The sequence below is a fragment of the Sorghum bicolor genome, chromosome 4, assembly GCF_000003195.3.
Source record: "Sorghum bicolor cultivar BTx623 chromosome 4, Sorghum_bicolor_NCBIv3, whole genome shotgun sequence".
NCBI classification, from domain to species: domain Eukaryota; kingdom Viridiplantae; phylum Streptophyta; class Magnoliopsida; order Poales; family Poaceae; genus Sorghum; species Sorghum bicolor.
This window is the reverse complement of record NC_012873.2, coordinates 51,210,873-51,234,284: the sequence shown is the minus strand read 5'-3', so window position 1 is coordinate 51,234,284 and position 23,412 is coordinate 51,210,873. Positions and strand designations below refer to the sequence as shown.

General features: G+C 45.2%; 2 protein-coding genes across 3 annotated transcripts; one reads left to right on the top strand and one right to left on the bottom strand.

The window, feature by feature from the left end:
- Nucleotides 122-9,503, bottom strand: LOC8057260 (DNA repair protein RAD5A). 2 transcript variants are annotated; one of them, XM_002452147.2, is made up of 20 exons: nt 8,840-9,500; nt 8,631-8,764; nt 8,396-8,531; nt 7,960-8,013; nt 7,736-7,882; nt 7,496-7,647; nt 7,320-7,404; nt 6,950-7,207; nt 6,621-6,767; nt 6,053-6,208; nt 5,819-5,886; nt 3,805-3,927; nt 3,500-3,599; nt 3,319-3,431; nt 2,879-3,154; nt 2,572-2,772; nt 2,261-2,354; nt 1,914-1,985; nt 660-758; nt 122-492 (listed from the first exon to the last, which is right to left on the bottom strand). In XM_002452147.2, exons 1-20 carry the CDS (start codon nt 9,374-9,376, stop codon nt 370-372), a joined length of 3,075 nt encoding a protein of 1,024 aa, XP_002452192.1. In that variant the 5' UTR covers nt 9,377-9,500; the 3' UTR covers nt 122-369. The 2 variants fall into 2 exon arrangements, with proteins under 2 accessions (XP_002452192.1, XP_021315614.1); XM_021459939.1 differs by lacking the exons at nt 122-492; nt 660-758; nt 1,914-1,985; nt 2,261-2,354 and having other exon boundaries at nt 2,631-2,772; nt 2,883-3,154; nt 8,840-9,503.
- Nucleotides 17,924-20,341, top strand: LOC8059615 (suppressor protein SRP40). The gene has a single exon (XM_002453875.2). It carries the CDS (start codon nt 18,684-18,686, stop codon nt 20,064-20,066), a length of 1,383 nt encoding a protein of 460 aa, XP_002453920.1. The 5' UTR covers nt 17,924-18,683; the 3' UTR covers nt 20,067-20,341.

Genomic DNA, 23,412 nt, shown 5'->3' with positions numbered 1-23,412 from the left:
GTTATATAGGTAGATTATCTTCATAGGAGCACACGCCATCTTCCAAGTTTCTTTTCGGTTGCTGTCTCAGTCTCACTCAGTGATGCGTCTTGGACTCTTGGCGGCCATTATATATGCACAGTTTACAAAAGAAACTTTTCTTCTGCCGATTGCTGACTCAAATTTTGTTCATGATATACAAACCACGCGTACAACAACAGCTAAACGCCCGAAGATGGAAGATATTTGGGCGGTGCAAATTTCCTACCCTCGCCTTACCTTCCAACTTCTGGCTTTGAGAAAAAAAGGACACCGGCCATCTTGTTTTAGCCATGGATGCAATGTGCAAGCATGCCGACCATCAGATGCTCAACAGCCCTTTTTTTCGTCTCAAGAGAAAAGCATCTTCAGTTCTTCTATACGTGCAGTGCGGACTTCTTGGTCAGTCAAAGCTCCAGAAATCATTCGCTGCTTTCGAGCCTGGACGGCCTCCATGCGTTCTTCGACAGTGCCCTGGATAGCCATATCATATCATATCATAATATCAATATCATATCATGATCAATCCAGAAAGTTACAGGAGAATCGGGGCATCAGAATGTCAAAGAGTCTGCCTCGTATACTCTGATAATAGCCCCATAAAAATATGGATTACGACAGATTTGATGGGAAAAATATACCTTCACAATGAATCTTCTGATAGAAACAGTCTTCGTTTGACCAATTCGATGGATGCGCATGACAGCTTGCTCTTCCACGGCAGGATTCCACCAAGGGTCCTTAAGCAAACATCTCATAAGACACTCACAAACAAGTGGAAGATAGCTAGAAGATACTTGTTAGCATAAAAAAATATGTTAACAGTACTCTGTATTACTGTTACACTCAGCGCCGGTCCAATGTTTTCTAGGGCCTAGAGCGAAACCGGCGATTAGGACCCCTTAATTTTAACATCGTGACAATAATAGTATAATGCACAATATATTTATATATATAATATTACTAATAAATAATTGAAATATATAAAAAATACATATTTTATGAAATAATTTATGCTCCCACATTTGAAATTGTAGATCATATTGAAATTGTCCTAATCAAACTTCTCTAGTTTTGATCATATTTAAAGAAAAGGTATTAAAACCTACAGTATCAGAAAAAATTGTTGCCTAAATATATTATATTTATATGGTATATTTAAAAAATCTTGTTTGATGTTGCAGACATTTGTGCATTTTCTATAGATTACTTTTTTTTATTACAATCTATAGATTTACTTAAGGTAGAGATGTTTCACTTAGGACAATTATCACTTGAACCGTGACTAGTGGATCTCAATTCTGAAGATGAGACGATAACTTATAGCGATGACAAATTTCTCTAGTGTGATGGTCGTTGTGCATCAATTTCAGCTTCTACCAGTGGCTGCTCCCCATGTACTTTTGGGGCAGCTCAAGCCACAAAAGCTACACTATGCTCAAAGCTATACGGCTCTACGTAGGACGGTAGGAGTACATACGTGTACACGCATAGCCGCTAGGGCCCCTTGGCATCGGAGGGCCTGGAATGGCCGCCCCGCTCGCCCAGCCCCAGGGCCGGGCCTGGTTACACTTACACTAATCAGGCAGGTGTAAGCACGGATGCAGCTTCACCGCCACGCAGCAAATGCATGTACTTGGTTCAATGCATCCATGGCATTGCCACCACCACAACACATTGATAAACCAAAAAAAATGAATGGATCAATGAATTCCATCTTTAGTTAACTCTGCTAATATCAAATATTAGCAGTAAAGATTCAAGGATGTTACGTTCAAAAAATAATAATTCAAGGATGTGAGACAGACAAAAAGGGGAGCACAATATCAAAGATATTATAACTTAAAACACAAAGTTTTTTGTTTGCAATTGCAAAGAAGTTCAATGGGGCATACCATGACAAATGCATTAGAAGCAGCAGTAAGGTTGATTCCAACACCACCAGCCTTCAGAGACATAAGCAGAACCTGCATAGGTCAAGTGCAATGAAGGTCCTAACACTTGTGATCTCTGTTATCATGTAAATTTTAGCAAGTAGTTAGGAAGTTAGGTAGGCAGTTAGGATAGGATCGGTAGGGTCTTCACGTCTCTGTGTAAGGCCTTGCAATATGAGGCGTCTATGGCGCCAATACCTCTTGTAAATATTTGCTACCTTCTTATCAATGAAAGCTGGTAATGGATCTTTCGAAAAAAAAAACACTAATCTAGAATGGAGTCTTGATCCAAGAAACAGAAGAAATACCAAAATGCCTTTGTCCTCTGAGAACTCCTTGATAACTTTCTCCCTTTGCTGAAGATTCAATGTCCCATCCAGCCTAGCAAATGAGAAATTATTCCTGCCATGCAAAAACTCAAAAATTAGTTGGTAAGATCAGTTTCGTCAAAACAATGAAGGAAGAAGACCTGCCAAAAAAGTAAACATGTAAACCAGAAGGTCTAGTATCGTGGGGATGGAGGTTCTTGGAAGAAATTATATGTATTTTAGATCTTACAGGTGGCAGCATGAAAAAAACATAATATGCTAGTGTTTCAAATAAACTGAACGCTACTTACCTAGAAAGTGGAATTTGCAAAAGATCTAAAAATGCAGTCCACTGGCTAAACACGATACTCTTGGCACCTGAACTGCGAAGAACCTCCAACTCCTGCAGGAGAGCAGATATCTTGGAAGATTCAACCCAGTTCTTTTCAACGTCAATTTGAAAGCGGTTATCAGTAGGAGCAGTTATAAGGTCCTGCTTGCTCATTGACTTTCTGCAATAATATAATCAAAGTGAAGGACATGACAAGATGACATGAAGAATTCTTTAAGAAAACTAAATGTACCAGAGAGACAGAAGAAGATTGAAATGTAAAATACCTACAGACAGGGCAAAGGCCTGCTGTTGCACTCCGCCAACTAGATAAGAGACACTCTCGGCATAAACGGTGAGCACATGGAGTTAATACTGCATCCTCAAAGGCTTCCAGGCAAATAGGGCACTCCCCTTCACCCTTTTGCAATTCTTGAACAACCTCTTCGATATAAGCTCTAGAGGGAATGCAAGAAGAATCACCATTAACAGCACCATTACCACCACGCAGAAAACGCTTTGCAAGCTTCTTTAGGTCTGCAAACTCTTGTGTATCCCCACGACTGTCAACCAAAAAAGCTCCATCATCAATAGGTAATTGACAACAAAATACAAGAAATATCGATGTTCAATTTTTAAAAGCTATTGCTATTCATGTAAGATATGAGCCCAAATTTCAAGTACCATAACAGGCTACTATTATGCATAGCATTGCATGTAAACAAACCTCATAACAAGGAATGGATGATCACAGCATTGTCTTAGGCGTAAAAGTAACTCCAAAATTGAAGCATAGTTGTGCAGAACCCTTCCTTGCTCAACAAATTGATCAAATTTTACCTATAACCAACACGAGGCAATTAATTTGTTTCTCTGAAAGAACATGCTTATCAGTAGAAGCACATTACCTTAGATCTTCGAAATAGAGCTTCATAGAAATCCTTCTCGGCCTCAGATAAAACACAGTATTTTACTTCAATATTTGCAGGGGGTAAATTAAGGATTGGCCTGCACGAAAGCATGCATGTAAGTTATGTGCCAATCAAATGATATGAAAAGGATTGTGGTTTAATAGAGTGCAGGCTTTTCAAATAAAATGTACACATCCTGGTTGTATCCCTTCTGAGCAATTTAATAAAGCAGAGGGGAGAAAGACAAAATGCATCATAACCCGGTGTGGAAAAAAATGCATCATAACCAAAGTTGAACATACCTGCCCTCCTTGTCTGTGCTGTTTTTAGTCCTTCTCAGCATTATTGGCTTCAAAATGGACTGCAGTAGCTTTAAGCCCCTTTCATCACCTTCTTCATATGGTTTCTGTACAAGTTTATTCCACCTAAACAGAAGGTGAAAATAAAAGTTACAAATACAATAGAAATATTCAATTACATTGCACAAAGAATACAGTCAGCATAACAAATTAACATACTTGGTACAAACAAAATAGAAGGGTAAATTTCATCAACAGTCCGTGAACTTGTCCCGTGTTCGCATCCAAGTCCCAGTACTCTCAAAATGAATTTTTGGCACTCTAAACCTGCTAACTGTACCACATGAGGTCCAAATCATCGGAACTTGACTAAACCGCACGTGTGGCATGCTGACTGTGCAATGACATGCCCCTTCAGCAGTCCTTAAACTTTCCCGCGTTCTCATCTAGGCCCCAGTAATCTCAAAATGGCATTCTCGTCTAGGCCCCAGTAATCTCAAAATGCACGTTTGGCACCCTAAACTCGCTATTAGTACCACATGAAATCCAATTCTTGTGAGAAGTGCCCATGTGTCATGTTGACTATGCAATGCAATGACATGTCTCTTGTCTCCTTTATTATCCTCTCTTTCCCACCAACGATGGCTCCTGGCCACACTGAGATTTGGCATTGTTGAGGTATGCTTGTACCAATGATGGCCTCGATGTCGATACTCCTTCATAGTATGCCTGGTCAGCTCGCTGAAAGGAAGAAGGCTAGATAAAGAGGAGGATAGGAGAGATGGAGTTGACAGTGTGCACCAGATGTGAGCCACATCATCGTATGATCAGCATGCCACAGATCGTTTAATGCAAGTTCTAAAGACTTACACTTAGCAACAAATTTAGGGTGAAAAAAATGTACTTTGAGAGTACCAGGACCTAAATGAGAATGCGGGACAAGTTCATGGACTGCTAATGAAATTTTCGCATCGGCATTGTCACAGTAGATAAATAAAAAAAACACTTGATCCCTGGGGTAAGGCCTCCCCCCAAGGCATTGACGGAAAGGTAGAAGATTCTCTTCCGTAGGATCGAGAAAAGGTCACGAACCCTGGCTATTCAGAACATGCCACTAACAGCAAGGACACACCTGCCAGTCGCATATCACGCCAGAAATGTTAGTGGACCACGTATTTCACTGAAAATAGCATAAGGAGTGGTCTCTTTTGGTGAGAACAGGGAGTTGAAGTGTTGAACTCCTGTCCTGTAGGTTGTACTTCTGCTTCCCTGCGCTAGGCGCACATACTCGCATTGTCGCACAGTCAGCATGCCACGTGGGCAGTTGAACACAAATGTTGAAGATTTGGACTTCATGCTCATGCTGTGCTATTATTAGCAAGCTTAGGATGACAAAAATGCATTTTGAGAGTAGTGCGACCTGGATGAGAACGCTAACAAGTTCAAGGATCACTGATGAAATTTACTCAAAATTATCAAGATTGGCGGACCAAAAGTGAATTGTATTTGATAATTTTCATTTTCAAGAAAAACAACAGTGCGGTTTGCATCTTGCAGCAATATCATCCTTGTAACTAACAGAAAAGTTTGTCAAGCCTCATCAAACAGAAGATATGGGTGCATTCACTACGAAATAGTGTAGAGGGACGGGGTGGCTAGCAGGGACCTTGGCTGCCCCCATGTTTAGTACATTCCTGTTACAACATTGAAATTTAACACTAATGCAGTAAGAAAAATCCTAATTGGATCCTCTTTATTGTTTCTCTCTTTCTGTTTGGCACCCTTAATATAATTGTTCTAATTCTCTGCCACTGCTGTGAAACAAATTAATCGTCTACACAATCTAAAATGTTCTCGTGATGTGTACAATAAATAGAAAATGTAAATAATGTAACAGACCATTATGAATTTCAAAAGTCCAATTAATTTATTTTTTTCTCGAACATGAGTCCAATTAATTTAGAGCTGTCAAATTCAACAAGAACAGTCAATGAAAACCAATAAAAAACACACTTACAAAGCCCAGTTCCTCCATGGTTCAACTTTCAAAAACCGGAAAAGGCTGTACAAATCCTCCAAGTTGTTCTGTCAGTAAAGTAAACTTCATAAATTTGAATGTGTGAGCACCTAGTATGCAAATACATGCGCGAAAATAAGAGTAAAATGTCTGATCCATTATCCTGCATTAGGGATAAATATGATATCTTCAGGGAGTTCTAACAAAGACTGATAGACCTGCACATATTCTCACCTGAATTGGTGTACCAGTGAGACACCAGCGCCGATCTGCAGTCAAAGCAGCCGCAGCTAGGGATATCAAACTTTTAGAAGATTTTATCATGTGTGCTTCATCAAGCACAACTCTGAACCAATGTACAGAGTACAAAGCCCCATTTTCCGTTGAACCCTACACAAGCAGATACGAAAAGTTCAGTAAAGAATAAGTTTGCATAATTCAAACCTAATATTAATAGCAATAGCCCCAGCAAGTTCCCCATCATTGCATGCACACTTTGGTTAACATGGCTATCTTCTTTATGCATGTATATGAACCAAATTTAAGCAAACCATATTTTACCAATAAGATTGCATAAGTATGACATGAAGGATCAAATGCAGAAATATGGGGGAAGGACGAAAGCAGAAAGACAAGCAAAAAGGCAATGCATTATCAAGTGACTGTTGTGGTAAAAGTATGCAAATGACCAGTCAATTGCATGGTCTGGTGCTATCTAAGTTATCTTAACCAACAAAAATGTTTACAAAAGCTTGAACATATTGAGAGTAAATTGAGAGAGAGATGAGATCTCAGAGCTTACATCCATTGAAAATTCTGATGACACAACACCATATGTAGTCAGGACAATATCACTCTGACCAATGATGCTCGCCTCTTTTGGCCTGTTTTGTCCATAGTGAACATATATACTCACAGTGCCTGGCTTAGTATGAGCTTCAATCTCCGCCTGTTATTCATAATATCAACTCTAGTGTTCAGAAAAATAGTTGCAGGAAACATTTACAGATGAAATTGGTAAAGCAAGTCAAAATTATGTTGACCTTTTATCTTTTACTTCTCTGCAGCAAAATGAGCACACATAAATGTAGCATAGGCAACAGTGTGGTGGTGCCACAATTAGAACTATACCTTCCACTGACTAATTAGTGTCATTGGACAGATAATTAGATTGCTTCCTCCAATAAGTGGGGCCTTAGGTTTCTTGTGTTTGCTAAAAGAGAAAGGGCTAGCAAGCTTCTTCACATCATCATGCGATTCACCCAACCCACTAGCTTCTCTAGGGATCTGAGCAGCATTCTGAGTTGTGATGCACCCTTTGCTAGAATCAGAAAGAAGAAGAGCTATCGTCATAATAGTCTTCCCCAGTCCCATTGCATCTGCCAGAATCTTAATTTTTGCTGAGTCAGTTAATAGAATTGGTCGTATATTTCAACCAGAAACAGTAGCTATCAATAGAAATGCTAAACATAAAGAAGTCCAATATTAAGAATGTCCTTACCCCTCCTCTAGAAAGTTGTAATGTACTAGGAAATTCAGTTGTAGCATCGCCTGAAAACACATTCAAGTACAAAACTAGCTCCCTCCTGAAATAATAAATGCAATAAAATGTGAAATGTAATGTTCAACTATTTGCTACAATGGTTATTAAAAACAGCTAATACAACACATACATACTTGTCCTCAAGTTTGTATGCTTCCCAACAAGGGTGAAGGGTTGTAGCGGCATCCTGGGAAGAACTACCTTTCTCAAGCTGCAGCATCCAATGCAGTGCCTGCTTTTGATAAGAGCGTAGATCACACAGCAGAGAATCAGGGGGAGCCCTTTCCTACAAAATATTGATTCAGAGCACACTGAGGTCAGGATAATATCAACTGGTTGCTGCAACTCTGCACAGCAATGTGCTGTTGAATTACCTCTAGTGCAGAGCTGTCTGAGATCCCAATTATATCATCCAAATCTGAATCTGAAACAGTTTCTTCGCCGTGATCGTCTTCATTTCCATCAGAAGACAACCTCAATCTCTCGGATGTCAACTTTGTGGCAGGCGCTCCTATACTGCTCTGTTCAGGCAGATAAAACATAAAAGGCAAATATTTATTATTTTGATAGCAGTGTAATGAATGTACTAAACTATTACCTTTGTTTCAATTGGTCGCTTCCTGGAATAAAGATCTTCTGGAGTAAAGGCGGCCTGTTTTGAATTTATGTCGAACCAAAAAAAATCAGACCATACTAAAATGCTGATTCCAGAGAAAGAGCAATACACATAACTTAAATGGAATTGTTTCTTTTAATGTCTTTTTATACCTTTATTCACATTCTAAAATCATATGATCTATACTGTTGAGGTAAAACGGTTTTCATACTTCTTAATTTTTTGCTTTCAGTATTCATCAATGACTATTCGGAAAATATCTATCAGGGATGATTTCAGGATACCAAAGAGTTCCTAATTACACAATTGTACAAACTTTGGCAATGCATATTTATACATTCACCTATACCAAGAGTTTTGAATTGATGATGCACTAGACGATAAAACCAACAGGAGATGATAAGAGCACACAGCTCACCTTTATAAAAGGAGCAACCCCTATCAATTTGAAAAGTGCAGGTAGGGGGTGAAATGTGGAGTCATCTGGAGCAACACGAGCTGCCTTGGGCGCCGATTGCTTTTGATCATGAAACATTGAACTGTTGATATATATACTAGAAAAGTACAAAACCTCAGTGAAGGTGGTGTAGTCAAGCAACAAAGATGCTAAAATGCAAATAAATTGGACTTAGTTTCAGTCGCAGTTCATTTACCTCACTGACAAGAGGACAGTGTCCATAATGGTAAGCACCTCGGGAGCTGATTTGCACGAGCCCTTGACTTTTAACTTGTTCTCCTTGAGAAGGGGAAGGAGGCACCTTGCCCACTCATTGGGGATGCGCCCCACCTAAAGAGTAACAAAGTGTTCATACTTCATACAATGGCTTGATGCAGCGTCAAGAATTGGGGCGGGCAGCAGTACCTCCCCGTGGCTTGAGGTGGAGAAGCGCATGATCTCGGAGGAGCAGGAAGCTAGGGCGGCACGGCCTGGACGGCTCTTGCCCACGGCGGCTGCGGCGTTGGGGAAGGTGAAGGTGACTGCGTCCCCTGAGGCAATTCGCCTGCCCTTGCAGGTGGACAGCCCCGCCATCTCGGCGCTCCCCACCAGCCACCAGTGCTCCCCGCCGCCACCGTTGGTTGTGGGTGCGGCGGGCTTAGATTTCTCTGCCGTGGGCATGGGCCGGGTAGGGGCTTTTCTTGGTGGTGGTGGTGGTGGGTTTGAGTCGACGAGGGCTTTGGCGGGTTTCCCCGGCGGAGGGGAGGGAGACGGCGACGGCGTCGGCGTCGGCGTCGGCGGGAGAGGTGGCGCAGCGTTGTGGTTGAAGTCGAGGAGGATGTTAATGGCCTTGGTGGGGTCGTCGCCGGCCATGTGGAGAGCACGGATGATGTCCATCTCCGGCGTGCCGTCGCCGAGCACCGCGCGCACCATGGCCACCTGCTCCTCCCGCTCCTTCCCCATCTCCCCCGCGAGACGGCGGCGGCGGCTCTGCTCGCACCCGGCCCGCGAAATTTTCCCCAAACTCCTGCCTCGCGCCGCCGACTATAGATTTCGCGGGAAGCTGGAGGGCTGGACCGATTTGCCCTCGCCACACTCCTTCGGTCGTTTAGGCTGTCTCCGACACCACACCCATTTGGCAACCCAAACCCAAAATGGGTTTCCAACACAATACCCATAGCCTCCAACAGAATACCCATACAGAAGACCTACTTTGGATATCAGGAGAGTCATAACCCAAATTTGGGTATCCTCTCTCTTCGAGACTCGTTTGTAGAGAGTGTTATCTTTTAGGTCTTGTGGTTGGAAAAGACTAAAAATAGGTATGAAACTTTTTAACTGTAGCGCTACCCAAAGGACAAATGGGTTTATATTTTGGGTGACGATTGTTGGAGATAGTCTTACTTTGTCCCTGGCCCGTGGGGACGGACAGGGGTTGTCGAGCAGCAGATCACCATAGTGCTGTGAGCCTAGCTTCCCCACAAGAACCAAGTTTCCAAAGGAAAAGGTTCTTCTGGTCTTCATGTCTTGTTATAATCTGATTTATCTCTTCAGACTAGGAGAACAAAATATTTGAACCCTTTAAATATCGATACTGCTAGCGCCCGGACGTCCGGCGCCAACAGCGCGTTCGGACGCCGAGCTCTCTACCCGCACCACATGGAGAAAAAAACCGTCAGCTCCCCAACCAACTCGCCCCGTGTAAAGGACCACCTTTCGTCCGCTCTCCGCACAAGAAGCCCATCCCCACCCCCACGAGCACGGGATCCGCCCGCCCCTCACCCCGCCGCACCCTAGCATATCCGTCTGCCGCCAACTCGTTCCCCACCGAAAACGACTCATGCCCCGCGCCCGCACAGAGAAGAAAGGCGACCCCACGTGCACAGATCTGTCCGCCCACAACCTCGCCAACCCAACACCTCTGACCTAACCACCAGCTCACCACCATAGTCTGTCCTCTAGCTATAACTATTGCAAACATCGAAAGACATCTAAAATGCAACACAAAGAGAAAACACTACTAAAACAAACGGAAAAAGCTATTGAAACATTGGAAACCATCTAATGCAACAAACAAAAAAATAAACTTCAACATAAAAAAATTCTATTGCAACATCGAGGGAAATATACTAAAACATTTGATAAAAACTTATTACAACATCTCAAGCACTACTAATGCAACATTCAAAAAAACGTATGTTGCAATAAAAAATCTACTGCAACATCGGGGGAGAATCTGCTGCAACAATGAGAAAAAACTATTACAATATCTCAATCACTACTAATGCAACATCGAAAAAAACACATGTTTCAACAAAAAAAATTCTTCTGCGACATCGGAGGAGAATCGGATGCAACAACAAAAAAAAAATAAAATATCTCAAGAACTGTTCTGCAACATCAGAGAAATACGTGTTGCAACAACCAAAAAAAAGGTACCGTTGCAACATTCCACATCATCTGTTGCAACATTGAAAATGAATCATTGCAAAACAGCGACGAGATCTAACTCACTGGAACACTAGCTACCACAAAAATCCTTAGATCGAGAAGGGGAAGAAGAGGAGGAGGAGGTGCAGCAGAAGGGAGCCAGATCTGGGGTCCAGTGGGAGAAAGGAGGGGAAGAGATACCTCAGATCTAGATCCCTCCCTACCTACCTCGTCGGAGCCACACATTGAGGTCACAGCACACGAGGATGCGAGAGCAGGGAGGGAGGGAGGGTGCGCGGCTCACTGGAAGCCACCCGCCGTGGCCCCACTCCGATGGCCATGGATGTCGCAAGGAAGGAGGAGAGAGAGGCTCATCTTCGATGGCGTGGAGGTCACATGGAGGAGGAGGGAGGCAGAGATGGTGAAAGCCCTAGTTTGGTTTTGGATAATTGATGAAACCCTAGTACTAACCTTTATGCTAAGTGTGTGTAAACTTAATGAGGTTGGTACATGCCAAGTGATGGAGCAAGAGATGATCATGGTGATGATGGTGATGACCACAAGGTGATCAAGTGCTCAACTTGGAAAAGAAGAAAGAGAAAAACAAAACTCTATGGAGATCAAGGCAAAGGTATTGCTTAGGGTTTTGGTTTTGGTGATCAAGACAGCATAGAGGGTGTGATCACATTTAGGATAGATAGCCGTACTATAAAGAGGGAAATTCTTTGGCTAAGCGGTTATCAAGTGCCACTAGGTGTCATTGTTCATGTGCATGCATTTAGAACCTAGTGAGCTAACTTAACTCCTTCAAAGAAAATGATTGTGAAAATGCTAACACACGTGCACAAGTTGGTTTACACTTTGTGGTGTTGGCACACTTTGAGAAGGAGGTGGAGTTTCAAGGGTAAAGAGAGGATGGGTTCCTCTCTCCCTCCCGCCGAGCTTGCGAGGCGGGATTCGGCGCTTTTCGAGAAAATGAAGTGCATATTTTCTATTGCGCCGGTGGGAAATTTGGAGAAGTCGCGGGAGTGTTTCTCGCTGAGGAACACTCACCGGACGCTGGCTCAGAGGCACCGGACGCTGTGTCTGAGCGTCCGGTGTGCAGGCTGCCTGGCTCAGCTAGGGTTAGGCACCGGACGCCAGGCACCGGACGCAAGCTGGAGCGTCCGGTGGTTAGCGTCCGGTGTGCGGGCGTTTTGCGACCCTCTCTGCGCATGAGTCCGGTGAGCACCGGACGCTGAGGGTGCGTCCGGTGGCTTGCGTCCGGTGACCCTGCGAGTTTGCGGAACTCTCTGCGCATGAGTCCGGTGTGCACCGGACGCGTCCGGTGCTAACTTGCTCAGCGTCCGGTGCACTACAGGTGACCGTTAGACTCTGACACACGGCTGACGTTGGAGCACCGGACGCTGGTGCTGAGCGTCCGGTGCCCCTTTAAGAGCGTCCGGTGACCCCGTATTTCGCCCAGTGAAAGAGCCAACGACTCTATTTGTTTGAGGGGTTATAAATACGTGTTTGGCCGGCTTGGGGCTCACACTCTTGGCATTCTAGCATACTTGACATCCTTGTGAGCCTAAGCAAACACCTCCCACTCATCTCCTTCATAGATTATACATCTTTGTGAGATTGGGAGTGATTCCAAGTGCATTTGCTTGAGTGATTGCATCTAGTGGCACTTGGGGATCGTTCTAGCTGTGGTTTTCTTGTTACTCTTGGTGGTTGCCGCCACCTAGACGGCTTGGAGCAGCAGAGGAGGATTGGCACGAGTTGGTGATTGTTCGTGGCCATCTTCCGGTGATTGTGAGGGGTCTTGTACCTTCCCCGGCGGAGAGCCGAAAGGTAACTCTAGTGGATTGCTCGTGTCATTGAGTTACCTCACTTGTGGGTGGGTTCTTGTGGTGTCCTAGTGAGGACGAGGTTCGTGCTACACCTCTTAGCCACCGAACCACCAAGTGTTGGTCGACACAACGGGGACGTAGCGTGCCGGCAAGCACGTGAACCTCGGGAGAAAAATTGTGTGTCTCCATTGTGATTGATTCATTGGATTTCTCCCGGTGATTGGACTTCACATTATTGATTGGTTCATCCCCTCTACGCGGCGGTATAAAGTTCGAACCATCTCTCTTACATTCCCGCAAACTAGAGTAGCTTACTTACTTGTATAGAAACTTTAGGTAGTTTTCTAGTGTAAGTAGTGACATAGCTCTTGTGTGCCTAGTGATTATATCAACTAGAATTGTTGGATAGGTGGCTTGCAAACACCCCATTAGAGCTAGAGCAAAAAGCTTCGCTTTGTTATTTACTAACATCTTGCTCTAGTGAGTTTGTAGTTTTTTAATAGGCTATTCACCCCCCCTCTAGCCATATTAGGACCTTTCAGATGGTGCGGCTCGCTGGAAGTCGCTGCCATCGCCCTCCTCTTCGTGTGACTTGGAGGTCGGAGGGAGGGAAGAAGGGAGGAAGGGAGAGGAAACAAGCGAGCTGGATCTGACTGTGTCTCTGTATTGATGAGCAGCAACGAAGGCAGCGGAAGCAGTGGGCGTCGAACGAATGGATAAGAAGCCAGGGCGCGTCAGGTGGATAAAGAAGCCACGAGGTGCGTCGTGTCATTTCACTGGTTCGTTTGGTGGAGTGGGTCCGTCCGATGCGGACGGACGCTCGACAAGTAGGATTACCGTTTAAATATTGAAAATAATTGTTTCTCTTAGTGGTTTTCAAGACGATTTGGGCCGACGAGGCGCCACATCAGCCACATAGAGGCCAATCAGACTTGTTGATAATTCAAGGATCAACTAGACTTTACCAAAGAAAAATATATAGAAATAAATCTTCAACAAACTATCTATTTTTTTTGAAAATATGAGGCTCAAAAAAATGTGAAACAAGTTTCGTATTTTAATATAAAATCATGTTTTATATTATGGTGCATGGATTATAATTTACTTATACGGTATCAATTTGATGCTTATTTACTAGTATATGATCTGCTATCTGTTACAATTAATCTATGATGATAACTCACACTCACACTATGTAGAGGTTTAATTGTTCATACGACTTTGACGACAACACAAATGTCATGTAATCGTCTTATATTTGATCCTAGTTAATATGAGCACATGTGACAACTTGATCCAAAAGACGAATATGGTTGCAACCTTTTTCTAGTCAGGGCAGGAAATGAATAATCTAGCTACTCGATTGGTGTTGGCTTGTACAGGCCCTACTAGATATCACCCTAACGCAAATAAACATCATTTTACTTCACTATATGTTTTTTTTAGAGACATCCATACGCAACTATGTTAGGTGAGATTTAAATAGTTAGCATAAAATTGACCAGGCCCGTACATTAGCAGATGCAAAATGTGTGACTGTTCAGGGCCTCGAAATATACACATTACACTAAGGCCTTGTTTAGTTCTGAAAAAAAGTTTTTGGTACTGTAGCACTTTCGTTTGTTTGTGACAAATATTATCCAATCATGGACTAACTAGGATCAAAAGATTCGTCTCGTGATTTACAGCTAAACTGTGTGATTAGTTTTTATTTTTGTTTATATTTAATGTTTCATGCATGTGCCACAAGATTCGATGTGATTGAGAATCTTGAAATCTTTTTGGTTTTCATGGTGAACTAAACAAGGCGTAAGGCCATACTCAATGAGAGTTTTATGATTAAGTTTTCAACATATCTATATTTTAGAAATAGTGCATTAGAGTTTTATGTGACAAAACTCTCTCTATTTCCATGAAACTCTTATCATCTCTCTTTATTACTATAACACTACATCAGCATATTTAATTTACATAAAACTCTATTGAGACTGCAATCAATAATTTGTTAATTGGAGTTGGCCCAACGTAAGGCCCATGGCCATCTGCCATGCCTAACCCACCAGCCTGCTTGGGTGACTCAGTCGTACAGATTGGCCCGTAACGTTTCATTTTCCTCTGCCGTCGCCTTGTTCGCTTGAGTTTATCAGTCTAGCCATCCAGCAGTATTTTTCTCTCACAATAAATCAACAAACAGTACTTTCTGCTATGATTTATCAGTCAAACGACAACACGTCGTCACCTTGGGTATGCGCACGGCTTTTATGGTCAGTAGAACATAAGGTCAGTGAATGATGCTTTTCAATAGAACATAAGATCAGTTTGTTGCTTTAGTATTTTTTGTATTGTTTACTATATGTTCTAAGGACTACGAGAATAATGTATATTTGAAGCTTTATAATGAAGTAAAAGTATGCTTTTGTTATATTATATTTTAAAAATTAAAGCCTGAATTGACACGTGGTAATGATGAGGAAATAAGTTAATGAATATTGCGAATTGATTTTGTTCCTTGTAATTGAACCCGGGAACCAGGCACCCTCGCCGATGTAATAAACAACTCCATAGGAGGGGATACGCCATGCTAACTGGCCAAGACGAACCAGACCCAGAGTACCTTATCGACTTAGCTAACACGACTAGACAAAATATAAATATAGAAATTGACTCAGTCCGTTGTAATCGACTAGAAAATCAGCATGCAAACCGATCAGACCAAGCTTTATCCGTAGCCTTACGGCTTACCCCTCGAGCTATACGAGGAGGGGTAAGGATCCCCTAATCAGCAAACCATAGCAATACTTAAATAAACAATACTAGTTGTGATCTCCTACTTGCAACTAACCTGAGCATACGATGCACAAGCGATATATAACATTATAAGGGCACCATTCCTTGAACCAGTATAACCATAGAAGTCTCTTTATCCCAAAACAAAAGTCTTTGCTTCTTGAAAAATCAATCTTTTTAAATCTTTGACGAATTATGTATAAAAGAATATTAACAATTAGTATCATTAGATAAATCGTTGAATATACTCTCATAATAAACTTTTCTAAAGATATAAATAATGCACGTATTTTTTTATAAATTTAGTCACTGTTAAGAAAGTTTGACCTGCACGTATCCTACCATGACTTCTACTGTGAGATGGAGCGAGTATGTGTTGTTATGCTACCCCCTTTGATTTAATGTGTATAATACATTGATTACTAGTTGTAGCCTTGAGGTAAAAACACCGACAACTAAGATAAAACATTATTAAATTTAAAGCATATGCCAGTGTTAATTCACTTTAAGTTATATTAGTATCTCATTTCTCATGGCAATAAATTGTGTAAACCGTTACTTTGGGTCAACTAAATACATATTAAATATCTAGATAGGTGCAATACAAAGATAGAAAATGCATATAGATTAATTTATACATCTATGACAACCAAATTGGTATTATGGAGTACCGTAGGAGGGAATAAACGTAATGAGAGCAGAGACAATCACTTTGATTAGTTTTACACATACTAAATTTATTCACCAACTATTAAATATTTATGTAACATATAATCTTCTAAACCGTGCTTCTCGCAAAAAAAATCTTCTAAACCGTGTTGAAGCACGATTTGATAGGCTAAAAATAATCAATAATATGATTACCACTCCGCAAAAAGAAAAAAAAGGAAATGCCAATACCGAAACGAAGGGGAAAAGAAAAAACAAACCACCACTCACAGAGTCACAGTTCAAGACTGTTGTCGTCGGGGTTTTTTTTTTTTTGAGCAAATGTTGTCCTCGGTTGATGGGCTGCACGGGCCAGCAGGCTGCATGGGCTGCGTGCCGAGTGGGCCGAAGGTAAATCAAAAGTCAAAGCCCCAAAGGAGGCTCCGAAAAAAGATTCAGTCAAAGGACAAGGCTAGTTTTTGGACAGTTCTGTGAAATGGAACATGCAATTGGGCCTTGTTTAGATTCAATTTTTTTTTGATTTTAACACTATAGTATTTTCATTTTTATTTGACAAACATTGTCCAATCATGAAGTAACTGGACTTAAAAGATTCATCTCGCTATTTACAAATAAACTGTGTAATTAATTTTTGTTTTTATCTATATTTAATGTTCTATATATATGCCGCAAGATTTGATGTAACGAAAAATCTTAAAAAGTTTTTGGTTTTTGGGTTAATTTAACAAGAACTTGGTTCAGCGTAGCTGTCCTGTCGGCTTATGTCTGCTCGCATCAGGAGAATTAGAAGGGAGTAATCGTTGCATCAACCGCATACATACATGTATACATACGATTAGTTGTTTATTTATGGAGGTAGGCACATGCATGCGGCTGCGAGACCGGCGCCAGTGGATTCGTGTCATCCGTGGATGTAAACGCGAGGAAGCTACAGGAGCAGTTGCACGTTGCTGCTGCCTGCTACGAAGGATGGAATTTGTAGTATAGGGTAGTAGGGCCTTGTTTAGTTTCTAAAAATTTTACAAAATTTTTCAGATTCCTCGTCATATCGAATCTTTAAACGTATGCATAAAATATTAAATATAGATGAAAATAAAAACTAATTGCATAGTTTGATCGAAATTGACGAGACGAATCTTTTGAGCCTAGTTAGTCTATAATTGGACAATATTTATCAAATAAAAACAAAAATGCTACTATTACTATTTTATAAAAAATTTTAGAAGTAAACAAGGCCCAGTAGGGGAACGGATTAACCGGGGGAGTCACGAGTCAATCCCACTCCCACATGGACATGGGCGGGCGAGGCAGTGTCGCAGTCGCAGTCCACCTCCGCCCACGGGAACATGGGATGGGACGGCATGCCCGTTCCGGCGGGCGGCCCGGGCATGGCACGTTGCCACGCCGCCACGCAGGGAGGGAGGTGAGCCAAAGCGAAAGTAGACAAAAAAAAAAAAGCCTGTTCTGAGCCGTACGTACATCTGTATGTAGGAGTACTGTACATGCGCGAGACCTACGTACGTACTCCATACGCAACCTGTTGCTCTGTAGTACAAGTAGTACCAAGCCCACTCTAGTCTCTGACATGGATTTAGGCCTGAAACCCAAAATTCACATGAATGTGGATTGCCTTTGATTTATTTGCGTACGTACACGTACTAGTATAAGACAAGGTGCCTCGTTTGTACTTGTACCGCAATTAATTAATTAATTAATTAATATACTGTACAGTTCTACTTATAATGATGGCGTTCGGGACCGGAGGCGCAAAGGCAACAGTGGCCACGTCGCTGTGGTGCCCCCGCGGCGAGCGAGTACTCCTACATGTGTACAGCATGCGAAGCCCTAGCGTACGTACGAATACGATACGCGTGACGCCGTGACGACGTAGCGGCCCCGCGCATGAAAAGCAGGAGACGCCGTAGCCTCCCCCACGTGGCCTCCTGCTCGGGCACCGCACCAGCTGCTGCTGCCACCACCCCTCCCCAGTACCGGGCCTGGCCTCGTATTCCCGGCCCGCATAAACAAAAGGCGCCCCCCGCGAAAACCCAAATGGCATGGGAATGGGTCGGGATGGCCGAACCGAATGGCGCCCCGCACCCGGCCTCTCCCCTCCCGCTCTACCCGCGCGCCACATACACGGACAAACACAAGGGGAGGTACAGAGCAGAAGGACCCATCACTCCCACACCACACCACACCACGACGACCAGTCCACTCTCATCAGTCTCTCTCTCTCTCTCTCTCCTCTGCCCCTGCAGGCTGCAGCAGCCTGCAGTGCTCGTCTGGTACAGCTGCAGCTCTCCATCCCTCCGTCCGTCACCCGCCGCCCTCCCTCTCGAGTCCGGATCACAGTCCAGCGGTGGAGGCGGCAAATCAGTGGCGTCCAGCACCGCCAGAAATAATCCACCGGCTAATGCCGGGGATCGTCTAGTACCGAGCTTGGTGTAGCTGAAAGCTCAGGCTAGATCCTCCCTTCCGCCCGGTCCGCCGGTCAAGAAACACAGGCAACAGAGAGCGAGCGTGTGTCACCGGAGAGGAGAGGAACCATGGGGGAGAAGCAGGCGACGGGCGCGGCGGACCAGGACGACGGCACCGCGCCGCCGCCGCCGCCGCCGCCGCCGCTGGACGGCGTCCAGTACTGCAGCGAGCACCCGTACCGGCCAGCAACCGCCGCCGCCGCGGCGGCGGTCGCCGGCGGGGGGATATGCGCCTTCTGCCTGCAGGAGAAGCTGGGGCGCCTGGTGTCGTCCTCCAAGTCCAGCCCTTTCTTCCCGCTCGGCGGCCACCCGCCGCCGTCGGGGTCGCCGTCGTCGCCGCCGTCGTTCCGCCGCGCCGCCGAGCCCCCGGCGCCGCCGCTGCTCCACCCGTCCGGCGCCGCCGCCTCGCGCAAGTTCATGTCGTTCCACCGGAAGAAGACGACCTCCTCCTCGTCGTCGTCGTCGTCCTCCGCCGCTGCCTCCGTGGGGGGAGGAGGCGGGCTGAAGCGGAGCAAGTCGGTGGCGCCGAGGCCCGAGCTGGAGCAGTTCGCCTACTCGTCGGCGTCGTCGGTGTCGCTGGCGGCCGAGAGCCCGCGCAAGAAGAGCTTCTGGTCCTTCCTCTCCCTCTCGTCCTCCTCCGCCTACGCGCACCAGGCCTCCACGACGTACACCACCAACACGGGTGCCGCCGCCGCCGCCGCCGCCGCGAGGAGGAAGTCGGTGTCCGTGGCGTCGGCGGCGTGGGCGTCAAGGGGTGGCGGCGGCACCGCGGGCGCGCAGGACCAGCAGCCGCGAGGCGGGACGTCGTCCACGCTGGGGCGGACGCTGGAGGCCATCGGCGAGCCCGAGAGCCCCAGCCAGAGCCAGGTGTCGTCGTCTTCCTCCTTCGGGCGGAAGGTGGCGCGGTCGCGCTCCGTGGGCTGCGGCAGCCGCAGCTTCTCCGGGGACTTCCTGGAGCGCCTCTCCAACGGCTTCGGCGACTGCACGCTCCGGCGCGTCGAGTCCCACCGCGAGCCCAAGCCCCACAAGATGCGTGGCGGCGGCGGCGGCGGAGGAGGCCTGCGCCACCTCGGCGGCGCTGGCGCAGACGACGACGACGACGAGGAGGAGGACGACGTGTACGAGCACCAGCACCGGATCAAGTGCGCGGGCTTCTTCGCCGGCCTGGGCCCCGCGTCGTCCTCCTACTGGCTCTCCGCAGCGGAGGGCGCGAGCGTCGGCAGCGGCAGCACCAAGAGGTCGGCCGGCCGGAGCCACCGGAGCTGGGCGTGGGCGCTGGCGAGCCCCATGAGGGCGCTGCGGCCGACGACGACCTCCACCAAGACCATCACCGTCGTGCCCCCCAGCCACGTGACCGTCCACGGCAACGGCAACTCCTCGGCGTCGGCATTGTCCATACCATCGTCATCGTCAGAGGCAACAGCTTCGGCAGCTCCACTGGCGGCGAATTGAAATTCGAAGCTGCAGCATGGCCGGCGGGTTAATCATCCCCATCTCGCTGAATTGATTCGCCTCGTGTAGATCTCGTCCTCTCTCACTCCCCCCTGCCGTTCCTAGCGTGTGCGTGTGTAGTTTCAACAAGAACTGATCATAAAGTTGGAAATCGTGCTGTGGAATTTGAGTCTGATCGTGCTGCTGGCCTTGACGTATTGTCTGTTCATGTGGGCACTTTGCTTAGGCTAACAAATGTTAGGAGTACACCTGGATTTGTTGATGTGTTCGTCAAATCGAATCACCGCCCCTTTCTTTGATCGTGTTTCTTCATAAGCTCATGCAGCAGAACTTTCGTCAGTTGTTGCTGAACAACCCGGCATTGTTGTGCAATCCGATTTTTGAAATGTTCAGCGTGTGATGACATGTCTAGGAGTAAAACTCGTTGATGCTTCCAATGATCCACCATGACCATCCCATCCATGTGAAGGGCCTTGTTTAGAGCCTGTTTAGATTGGGAACGAAAATTTTTTGGATGTCACATCAGATGTGTCGGAAGAATGTCGGGAGGGGTTTTTAGAAACTAATAAAAAAACAAATTACATAGCTCGTCAGGAAACTACAAGACAAATTTATTAAGTATAATTAAGAGCATCTCTAAGAGCTTGGCTAAAATTAGTTGCCAAATTCTAATATTTAGCCATTTTGTAAAATAGACAACTTCTTAAAAAATAAGAGGTCCACAACAGTCTTGTTATCAAATAGCTAGTGTCAGTGGTAGGCTATATATGGCCAACGAAAATCAAGAAATAGCAAACTTTCTATTTTACAAAACCAAATAGCACATCTCTTGGAGCCTATTTTTCTGCTATACAAATTCTAAAAAGCTTTCATAATAAGAATAGCAAAGCTATTGGAGTTGCTCTAATCTATCATTAGCATATGTGGGTTACTGTAGCACTTAAGGCTAATCATAGAGTAACTAGGCTTAAAAGATTCGTCTCGCGATTCTTAACTAAACTGTGTAATTAGTTTATTTTTTTATCTACATTTAATATTCCATGCATGTGTCCAAAGATTCGATGGGATGGATGAAAAATTTTTGGGTAGGGAACTAAACAGGGCCTTAGTTCAGAAAACTGAAAAGTTTTCGGAACTGTAGCACTTTCGTTTGTTTGTGGTAAATATTGTCCAATCATAGACTAACTAGGGTCAAAAGATTCGTCTCGTGATTTACAGTCAAATTGTGTGATTAGTTTTTGTTTTCGTCTATATTTAGTGCTTCATACATGTGTCGTAAGATTTGATGTGATAGGGAATCTTGAATACTTTTTGGATTTCGGGGTGAAGTAAACAAGGCCAAGGTAGAAGGTGTCCATAACTCCGATGAGAAACACACAGTACTGACGCTCACCCTCATAAACGACGACGCATTTTGGGCCTTGTTTACTTCCCAGAAAATTTTGCAAAATTTTTCACATTCCCCGTCACATCGAATCTTTAGACGCATGCATGGAGTATTAAATATAGACGAAAATAAAAACTAATTGCACAGTTTGGTCGAAATTGACGAGACGAATCTTTTGAGCCTAGTTAGTCCATGATTGGATATTTTTTGTCAAATACAAACGAAAGTGCTACAGTGTCGATTTTGCAAAATTTTTTGGAACTAAACAAGGCCTTGGGTGGTTGGGGGATGCAGTGCCAGTAACCATCTTGTCAGTTGAGTGGGTGTGCAGGGCACACTGGTCAGGGCAAGGCGACACACGTCCGTACTCCTACCTGTAAGTACAGAGCACAGTTTGACTTGACTATTAGCGATAAACACGTCTGGGTCGTGCCCACTGACCAGTGGTGGCGTTGCAATTTTGCATCTCGGCTGGAGCCGCACAAACCTCCAGGGCGGAGCACGGGCCATGGGCCGTCCAGGGAAAGGTCGCTGTGGGCGGTCACCGATAACCAAAAAGGCAGTCGCGAACTCCGAAGGCATGGAAAGGTGAAGACGCCCTCGTGCTCGTGGCGACGCAACGCAAGGAGCGAGGCCCGGCCCGGCGCCTGCGGTGTGAGAGCTACGCATGATGGTTACAGAGGCCAGGAGCCGGGGACCAATCGCCAATTCAACCAGGCAAGGCAAGGGAGGACACGAAGCGGTCTGGTGTGGTGGTGGCCGGCCACAATGGCAGCTCTGCTGGACAGCGGTGCTCGCTCTGCTACTGTGGCACCCCGGGGGTGGTGCTCCCCTGCAGCAACGCGACAGCGACGCTACGACAGGGCCCGGGGGCACAGCACACTGTTCCGACTTCCGAGCGCGCGGGCGGGGACTGCCATGGGGAGATGAAAGGTGGTGGCGGGGGGGAGGGGACGCGATGGCCAGCAGGAGGAGAAAGCCCGCCCCAGGAGAAAGCACGACGGAGCACGGTCAAATTGGTGGCGGCCCGGCCTGCTGCGTGTGGACCGCTCGTCCTTCTCTGGTGTACTCCAGTAGGAAACAAGGCCGCGGGGCCCGACCCGATCCCCGTCCCCGCACCCGCCGGCTCCCGGGCTTCGGCTTTATAGTGCGCACTCATTTCCCGGATCTTGTCTCGGCGTTTCCAAGGCCGGCCTCCTCCTCTCCTGTGTTGTTGTTGTTGTCGTCGTCGTACGTGGTACGTACGTACGCTGCATGCTCCTTGGATCGCGACGCCTCACGTACTCGGGCACCGCGGCCGCGGCAACCAACGCCGCCGTCCTTTCGTCTTTTTTTCCCGGCCTTGTCGAGGCCTTGTTTAGTTCTAAAATATTTTGCAAAATCGACACCCGTAGCTTTTTCGTTTGTATTTGACAAATATTGTCCAATTATGGACTAACTAGGCTCAAAAGATTCGTCTCGTCAATTTCGACCAAACTGTGTAATTAGTTTTAATTTTTTTTCTATATTTAATACTTCATGCATGTGTCTAAAGATTCGATGTGACGGGGAATCTGAAAAATTTTGCAAAATTTTTTGAGAAGTAAACAAGGCCTTAGATGCAATTTTTTTTTGGATTTTGACACTGTAGCATTTTCGTCTTTATTTGACAAACATTGTCTAATTATGGAGTAACTAGGCTTAAAAGATTTGTCTCGTGATTTACAGGTAAACTGTGCAATTAGTTATTCTTTTTATCTATATTTAATCCGTATTTAATACTTCATGCATGTGCCGCAAGATTCGATGTGACAGGAAATCTTGTAAAATTTTAGGTTTTTGGGTGTATCTAAACAAGGCCTATGATGATGATGGGTTAGCGCGCGCGCGGAGGGTGTACTAATCCATCATCCATGCACGGCACCGGATGGATCGAATGACCGGTCGCTGGCGCCTGGCTCACCTGGGCTGGCGGTATGA

What these genes read in the sequence shown, in the direction of transcription:
- LOC8057260 (XM_002452147.2), bottom strand. Translation starts at nt 9,376, where the DNA reads ATGGGGAAGGAGCGGGAGGAGCAGGTGGCCATGGTGCGCGCGGTGCTC. An exon ending in CAGACAGCTCTGCACTAGAG is followed by an intron (nt 7,648 to 7,735) that starts GTAATTCAACAG and finishes AATATTTTGTAG; the next exon opens with GAAAGGGCTCCCCCTGATTC. An exon ending in CCATGGAGGAACTGGGCTTT is followed by an intron (nt 3,928 to 5,818) that starts GTAAGTGTGTTT and finishes CCTTCTGTTTAG; the next exon opens with GTGGAATAAACTTGTACAGA.
- LOC8059615 (XM_002453875.2), top strand. Translation starts at nt 18,684, where the DNA reads ATGGGGGAGAAGCAGGCGACGGGCGCGGCGGACCAGGACGACGGCACC.